This window comes from Trichomycterus rosablanca, chromosome 14, assembly GCF_030014385.1.
Source record: "Trichomycterus rosablanca isolate fTriRos1 chromosome 14, fTriRos1.hap1, whole genome shotgun sequence".
Taxonomy (NCBI): domain Eukaryota; kingdom Metazoa; phylum Chordata; class Actinopteri; order Siluriformes; family Trichomycteridae; genus Trichomycterus; species Trichomycterus rosablanca.
In genome coordinates this window covers 19,514,232-19,525,646 of record NC_086001.1, presented here as the reverse complement: position 1 = coordinate 19,525,646, position 11,415 = coordinate 19,514,232, and the positions used below count along the sequence as shown (strand labels likewise).

Genomic DNA, 11,415 nt, shown 5'->3' with positions numbered 1-11,415 from the left:
ATGGAGTCCAAAATTTCAGTAACTCAGGACGAGTTCAGCTGTTCAGTCTGTCTGGAAACGCTGAAGGATCCTGTAACTACATCATGTGGACACAGTTTCTGTATGGTGTGTATTAATAACTGCTGGGATCAGGAGGATGATAAGGGAACACACAGCTGTCCACAGTGTAGAAAAACCTTTACTCCAAGACCTGTTGTGAGGAGAAACACAATTCTGGCTGGAGTTGTGGAGAAACTGAAGAAAACAGAACTTCAAGCTCCATGTCCTGGTCACTGTTCTGCTGGACCTGAAGATGTGGAGTGTGATTACTGTACAGAGAGAAAACACAAAGCAGTAAAATCATGTCTTGTGTGTTTGGTCTCTTTCTGTGAAACTCACCTTCAGCCTCATTATCGAATTCCTGCTTATAAGAAGCACAAGCTGGTTAAAGCCTCCAGACGACTCCAGGATCTGATCTGCTCTCAGCTTGATAAACTGCTGGAGGTTAACTGTCGTACTGATCAGCAGTGTATCTGCATGTTGTGTATGCTAGACAATCATAAAGGACATGATACAATATCAGCTGCAGCAGAAATAACTGAGAAACAGGTAAAAATATTATACAGCTCTCTTTAACAAGTAACAACTCATTAGCATTTACACTGACGTTGTTTATGTGGTGCTTGTACACAATACAAGTAAATTCTGAATTGTTATTCTTTGTAGAAGCAGCTGCTGGAGATCCAGAGAAAATTCCAGGAGAAAATCCAGAACAGAGAGAAGGAACTTTGTGAGCTGATAAACGCTGTGAAGTCTCACAAGGTAAGTTTTATAAACAAAAAGCTCTTAGGATCAGTCCGACTCTCCTCTATTAAACCAATCTCCATTAAAAATTAGATATTTTATATCTCAGGTAACTTTGCAAGTGTTGGAGCATTTTTGTTTATGAATTTTAAAAAATTCTTTAAATTCTGCCTGGTTAGTTGGTGATTGATGCTGTACAGCAATTCTCAGGTTGTGCTAATAATTATAAGGGTGATAAGATCATATTAGGGCTTTGACTGGGCCACCCAAAAAAAATTATTAATTGTTGCTTTTTAAACATAAATGACTGTATAAGATTTCTGGTAAAGATTTGAGAACATCACTACATTGAATTTCCCAGTCCTGGCCAGGCTGCTGTTTCCTGGTACTCAAAATAATTTATGTAACAGTATGCTACCACCAGCACATTTTACGGTATATATGGTGTTTTTAAATTTTATTAGATTTAATCCACACATATAATTTTGAATTAAGGACATACAGGAGCAGGTGTGTTGTATCAAAGAGCTGTGAGGAAATATAACATGCTGATAAATGCAGTAAAATGACGATGAACATTGAAGAAGTGCTGGAGTTTAAGGTGGAAGGTAGAAGACTGGAACTCTTTCTTATATTTGGGAAGTAGAGTATCAAATACTGCATCATGTGGACATGATGATGATGGTAACATTTACCAGGGTATGAAAAATCAAGCCATTTAAGACCATCACCAAGCTATGAGTGATGAAAGTCTTAGTCTGGCCAGTAGCTACATATGAATGTGAAGGATGGACAAATATCTAAGTGAGAAATGTTTCCTCTTTCTGAATCTTCTCACAGTGTTCTGCACAGACAGCAGTGAAGAACATTGAGATGATCTGTACTGAACTAATCAACTCAATTAACAGAAGATGCTCTGAGCTAAAAGATCTGATCAGAGATCGAGAGACAGCAGAAGTAAGTCGAGCTGAAAAAGTCCTGAAGCAGTTGGAACAGCAGATTGTAGAGCTGAACAGGAAAGATGCTGAACTGGAACAGCTTTCACACACAGAGGATCCCGTCCATTTCCTCCAGGTAACAGCACTACAAATAATTATATTATTGCTGCACCAGTCCAAGTAATAAATTAAAAAGTTGAGTAATAGTAAGAACTTACTTGATATCAGATAATGAGAGATTAGATTAAACATTGATGGCGGTCTCTGGTGGACAGGTAGGGAAATAACAGGTGAAAATCTGATTGGTTGCCAGCCAAAGGGAAAAGGGGCAGCTGGTATCTGAGAATGTATTGTAATGGTATTAATCCATTGGTTGAATAAATGAACCTCTTCACCCCTGAGAAGGAAGTGAATGCAGTTCTATTTAAACTGTGTACAGGTGAGTCCTAATAATATGTTGATCTTCTGGTGAAGTGTTTTGACTTGGCTATCGATGAGGGATCAAATTGTAGGTGCTGCTGTGCATTTGTTCTAATGATTACGAAACTAAATTAAGTAAATTTAAGGTCAACAAATTTAGACCTCTAAAAGCACACAGATGTGCAATCCTGACTTCTCTCAATCAGAAATAAATTGAAATAGCAGCAACTCTTTTAAAGTCTTATTTAAAGGAACAAGTTTGACCTTGTTTAACACAATACATACATAGTCCACAATATTTTTGTCTGAAAAGACACACAGGAACCTGAACAATTGTTTAGGGTTTGATTTTAGAAACGAGGACAAACAGAAAACATGTGACTGCAGACAATAAAAGATTAGGATCAATATTTAGGTAATGGTGCCTCTAGTGGACAGGTAGTGAAATAACAGGGCTGGTGTTGCTTGATGATGAATGTTGTGTTTAAACTGTAGGATTATTTAATAATGTATTTTAGAGTCATTGCTCATAAAAACTGGTCTATACCTGAATGCTTCTTTTATACCCAAACACAGCTGGATTATCTGTTTAAGATGTTTTTGGAACATTTTACAATCTTCACAGTAGTGTTAAATTGTCCTTGTACCTACTATTTTCAACAGTTTTACAGGCACAAGTTTATTAGTTTATTAGTTGAATCATTTGTGATTCACCATCATCTTGTTGTTTCTCTGTGAACATTATTTATCTGGATTTAGAATTTTCAGTCTCTCTCGGCTCCTGTTGGATCTGCAGAATCAGCCGCCATCACAATCAGTCCTTTCCTCTCATTTGATGATGTTACAAAGTCTGTATCTCAGCTGAGAGAGAAAGTAGAAGAATTCTGGAAAGAGCAGTGTGAGAAGATACCAGATGAAGGTGAGTTCAAGCCCTCAGTGTTCCATTGTCTCCAATTCTTCGGTACTCAAACAAAACAATCAAATCCACCAACATGAACATTTTACATCCAACAACATCATTCAGTTACTCATTAACCCAGTACTGGTCCTGGTCACAGTAAGTCCAGGGTTGAATGAAATACTTCTTACTTCCTGTACCTGTGACAGTTTCTGGTGTATATATGTATTTACTGTGATTAGTGATTGTACTGACTCTTTCTGCAGTGAAGAAAGTCCGGATTACTTCATCTCCTGAACCTGAAATCAGAGAAGATTTTCTACAATGTAAGTTTCTCACAAGCACACAAACATACACAGTGCAGTGAAAAAGTATTTGCACCCCCCAGTTATCTGTATTTTTACATATTTGTCACGTTACTAGTTCAGATGCTACAGCAGCTCATTTTGGTTTAAGTCCAGATTTGAGTCCAAGTTGAGATTTAAGTCCAAAACCTAAACTTTATTTCAACAAATATCTGCTCTTGTTATTTGGAATTGTTGTGTTGTATTTAATCTTTAAATCATGAACTGATGACCAGACATTTTTAGCCCTAAAGCTATCCTGTGGTTTCTTGCATGTTTTCCTTGATAAGACATTAATGTGCCCTTGAATAGGGCTGCAACTATTGATTATTTTTGTAATCGAGTATTCTATCGATTATTCTAGCGATTAATCGGATAAGGAATATTTTTTCTCTTTATTAAAGCTTAAGATTAAATAAGACATATGTCTCTTAAAACTAACTGTACATTTCTATTCCTTGCTTACAGGACACTTTAAAGAGAACACTTTTGAAATGCAAAACAAATATATCAAAAATGAATCAAATTACTTTTAAAATGTGTACAGGCAACCTAAAACTAAATAATAATAAACAATAATACATAAACATGTATTATTGCCCCATCCTGGAAGTGATCATGCCTCTGTGATCCAGGAGATTTTTTGCGTTAAATAAGTCACACAACAAGACCAAAATACACACACTTACACACACACCTTTACATACACATACACACACACACACACACACACACACACACACCTTTACATACAATACACACACCTTTACATACAAATACACACACTCATAAACACACCTTTACATACAAACACACACACAGAGCTTTACATACAAATACACACACACACACCTTTACATACAAATACACACACACACACACACACACCTTTACATACCAATACACACACTCACACACACTCATAAACACACCTTTACATACAAATACACACACACTCATAAACACACCTTTACATACAAACACACACACAGAGCTTTACATACAAATACACACACACACACACACACACCTTTACATACAAATACACACACTCATAAACACACCTTTACATACAAATACACACACTCATAAACACACCTTTACATACAAACACACACACACACACACACACAGCTTTACATACAAATACACACACTCACACACACTCATAAACACACCTTTACATACAAATACACACACACACACACACACACAGCTTTACATACAAATACACACACACACTTACACACACCTTTACATACAAATACACACACTCATAAACACACTTTTACATACAAATACACACACTCACACCTTTACATACAAATACACACACACCCACACTCATAAACACACCTTTACATACAAACACACACACACACACACACAGCTTTACATACAAATACACACACACTCACACACACACCTTTACATACAAATACACACACACACAGCTTTACATACAAATACACACACACTCACACACACACCTTTACATACAAATACACACACACACCTTTACATACAAATACACACACACACCTTTACATTCAAATAAACACACTCACACACACCTTTACATACAAATACACACACTCACATACACACCTTTACATACAAATACACACACACACACACACACACACCTTTACATACAAATACACACACACACACACCTTTACATACAAATACACACAGACTTTTACATACAAATACACACACACACACCTTTACTTACAAATACACACACACATATGCCTACACTATCTCGCTCTCATACACTCACACACACTGTACACACACACTCTCTCTCTCTGTCACACTTTGAGCCTCTGTGTGCTCTGACGCTCCTTTGTGCCACGCCTCTCTCTCTCCTCAGTCTCCTGCCACACCCCCTTTCCTAATTGGTTCTCTGTGACTAATTAGCTCCAGCTGCCCCCTATTTAAGAGGTGAGCTGGAACACAGACTTTGGGAACTATTTTTGACTCTGGTTGTATGGCAGGTGGCTGTTCTTTATGTGCCTTGTGCGCCGTGCGCCGTGCGCCGTGCGCCGTGCGCCGTGCGCCGTGCGCCGTGCGCCGTGCGCCGTGCGCCGTGCGCCGTGCGCCGTGCGCCGTGTTCAGGTCCGTCTCATTCGGTTTGTTTGTTTTGTTAATTCTGTTCATGTCTAGTTAGTCCATGTTAGCTTGTTTAGTCCGTGTTAGCCTGTTTAGCCCTCGTTAGCCTGTCGTCCATGTTAGCATGTTTAGTCTGTTTAACCCTGTTAGCCTGTTTAGCCCGTTAGCCTGTTTAGTCTGTTTGTCTGTTTAGCTTTTGCTTCTTCCTGTTAGCATTTAGCTTAGTTCCTTTGGGTTTAGTTTTGATTAACTTAGTTAAGTTCATTGTTTGGTTTAGCCTAGTTTAGTCTGGTTTGCTTTGTTTGTCTGTCCTGTGTATTACGTGTGTTTCGTTATTAAAGTTTTGTTCAAGTACATCTCTGCGTGTGTGTCCGCCCCTCTGTCTCGTCCTAGCCCACGCGTTACACTCTCTCTCTCTCTCTCTCTCTCTCTCTCTCTCTCTCTCTCTCTCTCTCTCTCTTCTATGTTAATTGGTTTGTTTTGTGTTTCCTTTCCAGATTTTTGTCGGTTCACACTGGATCCAAACACAGTAAATAAAAACCTCCGTCTGTCTGAGGAGAACAAAGTGGTGACCTGGAGTGGAACATTACAGTCGTATCCTGATCATCCAGATAGATTTGATAGTTTTTGTTTCCAGGTTGTGTGTAGAGAGAGTGTGAGTGGATGCTGTTACTGGGAGGTTGATTTAAGTGGGGATTATGGGGTTTATATAGCAGTGTCATATAAAAGCATCAGCAGGAAGGGAGGTGGTGGTGAGTGTGTGTTTGGACGTAATGATCAGTCCTGGAGTTTGTTCTGTTCTCCATCCAGATTTTCATTCTGGCACAATCAGAAAGAGACTAAAATTCCCATAATGTCGAGTTCCGCTAGAATAGGAGTGTATGTGGATTATGAGGCAGGAACTCTGTTCTTCTACAGCGTCTCTGATACAATGAAGCTCCTCCACAGAGTTCAGACCACGTTCACTCAGCTCCTCTACCCGGGGTTTTATCTTTGTTTAGGATCAAAAGTAAAACTGTCAGATTTAACAAATTAAGGCAGTGATTGAGGCAGTGATACATGTAGGAAGATTTTCTTTTTAATAAGGAAACATTTTAAGACCTTCAGAACTAAATTAACGACAAACTGAATATTTAAAGTTTGTGTACATTACAAAATTGTAAATCTGATTATTTTTACCTTAAACTTCTTTCTTCTCAAGTCTATTATAAGAAAAATCTTATTATAAAAATGATCATTTTCCTTTTGAACCACAGGTTGGTCATTTCAGCAGTATCGAGCGCTTATAAGCAGTAATAACTGAGAGACGTTTGGTGTTTCTAGGCTGTTTAGTACATTAAGCCACATGAGGTGTTTAGACTCTCCTGGAGAAGCTGATTCTCACCTGATTTCTCCTGAGCTGTAAAACACAAGTTTAAAAGTGAAACCAGCACATGGTGAGGAATAATACAGCAGAACTTCGATACGTGTGGATGGTTTCAGAGGGGATTTGATTCTTTCACAGAAATAGTTATTTGTATTGTGGTACGTTCGTTCAGCCTACATCAGTTTATCTCTGCTCATTCAGCCTACAACAGTTTAGACCCGCCCACTTATCCACCAATTTGCCTCCACGATGAGCCTGTATAGAGAGAAACATTACATTTTATTACAATGTAATGTTTATTTTCTCCAGGAGAAATCTTTCACTTTATACCATACAAATGTGGTATGTTTGAGAACAACCCAGACTTTTCATCCATTCTTTAAACAAGACCACCACTACAGGGTCTGTATTATTACATTATGAATTGAGTTACAATAATATTTGAGTAACAATTCTATTGTTTTCATTTTTATTTGTACTTTTATTTCAGGTTCATAATTGTCTTCCACTGTTTTATACTCCTTAATTTCTGTTATCCATTTAAAAGGTTTTGTTGTTTTATTTTTGATATTATTTTTTAATTTCCATTTTATTTTTTATTTTTACTTCTTTTATTTCATTAAGTCAGTGCATGCCTGTGTGGGTAAAAATCCGGGTGTAAATTCATATAAAACGTCTTTTAGCTGTTGATTTTTGCTCCTTTATATTCTAATCTTATGGCTGGGTTCAGAAATTGGGGTTGGTTCAGGATCTGGTTCTTTTGTTTTGAAGTAAAACAGTAAAATCCATAAAATCTTTAATGATCTTTTTTACTTACCACCATCAGACTCTACAACGAGTCTCTTCACAGTTGAGACAGCCAGATCTAATGTTGCTGGACTGATTAGGGCTGTTTTTCCTTGAACGTAAACCACTTACTCACTGAAGTCACTTCATTTTCTAGACCCCAAATTTGCCGTCACATTTTGTTATTGTCATTATTATTATTGTTATTAATAATCTAGTGATAGTAATGGTAATAATGTTGATAATAGTGGTGATAATGGTAGTGGTAATTATAATGGTAATAATAAATGTGTATTTGGATACTTTATTGATACAGTATACTGTTTTTTACTCCATATTTGTAGCGGTGCCCCTGTATATCCCTCCCTTACTGTTTTGATCTACAGTATATTCTATGGTTGTGTAACATGTGTAGAGTTCTGTGTAGAGTTCTGTGTTTTACTGCTGTAATGAAACAATTTCCATCAGGATTAATAAAGTTCTATCTTATCTATATCATATTATTTTTATTTAACAATTCTCCAAAAGTTCCACTTTTTAAAGTTAGCAAAATCATTCAGAAGTTAAGAACTAAAGCTTTGTAACCCTAATTGAACACATTCAATTCAATCAACACAAACAACTGTCCAATCAGTTTTACCTTTTATTCTTGAAAGAAATAATTTTGCATAGTAAAAATAACATATTACAGAAATAACAGCTGAAGTACAATTTCAGGTGCTGAAAAATGTACAACTAAATACAACTGAACAGTAGCAAATATTTAAGAATGCAGTATGTAGTGTGGGACTGCAATCATTATACAACAGATAAATGGATTATACAGCTGACAGTAGTAGTAACACAATATTCCCAACAAAACAACTTACAATAATAAATCAGATAGAATCTAAAGCAACTGAGTTATTGACACCATATAAACACTTCAGAAAACAGTCTAAAATGTTTAGCTAATATCAATTTAAAGCTTATGTTCATAACACACATCACATCTTCACAAGTGAAATCATCTTAAATCTAGTCCATATATGTCATGATTTTATGATTGTTTTAACTAGTTTTAAGTAATTTTACCTAATGAAAGTGTCTGGTTCCTATGAAAGATAGTCGTGCTTGATTCAAGCATTATTTCTTGGATAATGCAATTTGTTCAAAGGAATAAAACTTTCTCTAGAAAAGTTTTGAATTTAAGAAGATTTCACAACAACAGGATTAATTTGAGACAAACTGTAGAACTTTGTCTTAATTTAACTCAAAATAAACAAATGCTGGATGGATCAGGGACACAAAACACGGTAGGTAGTAAAGACAAAGGGCTTTCTGTATCCAAAAACAGCACCTCGAGTCCTTTTCTTCCCTTCCTTTATAAAGCCTTTGACTTGGACCTGATACGACATTTGTTGATAACGGCTTTCTTCAGTTTGTCTTTCTCAACTGGTTCCCATCCATGCAGTTTACCACAGATCATGGTATAAGCTGCAGTAAAAATTAAATGAACGTATGTACAGTGATTGGCTTTATAAATGAGTACTAAGAGTCTACAGCACATCTATCCACAGCACTGCTATGCTGGTTATACTGAACACAATGTAATGACTGCTACTCACACTGTATACATCTAAGGTTGCTTCAGTATGAAATGAGAAAGCTAAAAGATACTTACTTAGTATTCCATTCACTTTGGATTTATCCAGCCTCTTCTTCCCCTCTGGAATTTTGCCATGCTTTCCAAATGCAACAGAGTTGATGCACTCCTCACGTCCTCAAGTCCTTTTTTGCCTCCTGTTGAATTGCTGTCAGTCTGGTCCACTGTCTGGGTATAACTCATGTTGGTCAGGTCTAGCCTTTGGGATTGGAAGTCCACTCTCTGCTACAACCAACATTAATACAGTAAGTAGTGCTTTTCTGTATGTGAATGTATAGTTTAATATTATTTGTGGTTATCATCCAGTACCTAGTTTGGTTAATCAACACTTCATTATTTTAAATTAAGTGTGCTGGTGATTTAACAAATTCATGCAATCAAGGAGAACATCTGGAAAAAAAACGTTCTTCACACTAGCTCACAATACATCTTTTTACTTTGTACTGTATTTATGATTATTTGTACTTATTCTAATTTTATAACTTCATATATAATCTTAGGAGTCTAAGACTGTTGTGTAGTCTGTATTTCCTCTTCAAAACTGTCAACATATCAGTAAAAAACTTGTGGTCATGATGTGATACTGTATATCACACTGTATGTGTATTTGCCTTTAATATTCAGCAATCATCCTGCTTGCAATCATCACCTGGTTCCCATGGTCTGTCTTTATCTGATTCAGGTGTGGCTGTAAGCTGTAGCTGTAGTATGTGTTAGCTTTAGGTTGTACCTTCACTTTTCCTAGTAAACGTTTATAGAAAGGTTTAGTTTGCATTGTTCAAATTCTGTTGTTTTCATTTTTTTCAAGTTCATCATTTTCTTCTCTATTTATTTTATCCATTGAAAGGGTTTTGTTGTTTTATTGTTTGATATTGTTTTTTAATTCAATTTTATTTATGTTTACGACCGAACATCGCCCATTGCATAACAATGGAACCAGTGATCAGGTCCATATGCAATTCACAATGACCATTAATTACAATGGCCATGTGTGTTTCTTACAAAAAGACACACATTTACCCCAATTGTGAATTGCATATGGGCCTGATCACCAGTTCCATTGTTATGCAATGACAGGTGATCGGTCGTTATGCAAATCAACTGCATATAAGGTTGGGGCAGTCGCTGCTGGAGGTAAACAGACCGAGTACAAGTACAGTCCGTTATCTTTTAGTTATGAACTGCTCTCATTCTCAGCAGTTTTAACAGGATTTCAACAGAAGGTAAAGCTTTTATTTTCAGGTTTTTATTTCCTTCTCTTTATTAATCTGTATCTTTTCTCAGTGAGCTCGTATCACTGTTCAGAATGTAGAAAGTGCTTAAAATATTTCTTATATATATATTAATAATACTTAAATATTTCTACATCATAAATACAGATCAAATCTGTTTCCTCTTATAGTTTTCTTATTGTTCCTCATATACAGTAGAAACTAATTCACACAAATATACATACAGCATTTTACATGACTTAGATTCTTATCATAAAAGCTTTATCTAAGTTCATGTCATTTCACTTTACAGAAAAAACTTTCAATTCCTTGTTTGTGTTTAGGATTAAATGTAAATAACTTCTCTGCTTTGATAAATAGGTGTAGTTTGACTTCACCCATCATGCTTTGTGGCTCCATCTAGTTCATTTGCACACGTTCCATAGATAATGAGCTAGTACTTCACACAAGAAGGTGTGAATGGTTCTCTGATGATTGACCAATGCAGAGTTTTGAACTGGTCTTGGGTCGTTGTCCTCAGCTCTATTTAAGGACTAAACTCTAGACTTGTAGCTGAGTCACTTGGTAAGAAGGATCTTCTGCACGTTCTTCATTAGAAACGACCTGCTGGAGACACCAGCTTTGTTAAAGTGGCTGCCAGGATTCTAACAGGAAGGTAAAAGGGTTTTCTTGTTTGTTTCTTTTACATTTATGTTGCATTTGTTGTTGTTTTTATTTTATTATGTTATTTAATATTATCAGGTTAATATATTTAGACTGTTTAAAATAGCTTTATGCTCATAATTGTGGTGATTTATGAAGCCTTTTTTACTCCCAGCACACCAAAGATTTACACTTGTGAGCTAATTATTAGTCCTGTCATGAACTGGATTAGATTTGCTTGGT

General features: G+C 36.3%; 1 protein-coding gene across 1 annotated transcript; it reads left to right on the top strand.

Annotated features, from left to right (window-relative positions):
* On the top strand, nucleotides 1-6,537 carry LOC134326163 (tripartite motif-containing protein 16-like). The gene is made up of 6 exons (XM_063008363.1): nucleotides 1-588; nucleotides 706-801; nucleotides 1,624-1,857; nucleotides 2,901-3,060; nucleotides 3,306-3,365; nucleotides 5,999-6,537. Exons 1-6 carry the CDS (start codon nucleotides 1-3, stop codon nucleotides 6,535-6,537), a joined length of 1,677 nt encoding a protein of 558 aa, XP_062864433.1.
* Nucleotides 6,538-11,415: the final 4,878 nt, after the last annotated feature.

Coding starts and splice junctions, on each gene's coding strand:
- LOC134326163 (XM_063008363.1), top strand. CDS start 1: ATGGAGTCCAAAATTTCAGTAACTCAGGACGAGTTCAGCTGTTCAGTC. Junction 589..705: donor CAGAAATAACTGAGAAACAG/GTAAAAATATTA, acceptor TATTCTTTGTAG/AAGCAGCTGCTGGAGATCCA. Junction 1,858..2,900: donor ATCCCGTCCATTTCCTCCAG/GTAACAGCACTA, acceptor ATCTGGATTTAG/AATTTTCAGTCTCTCTCGGC.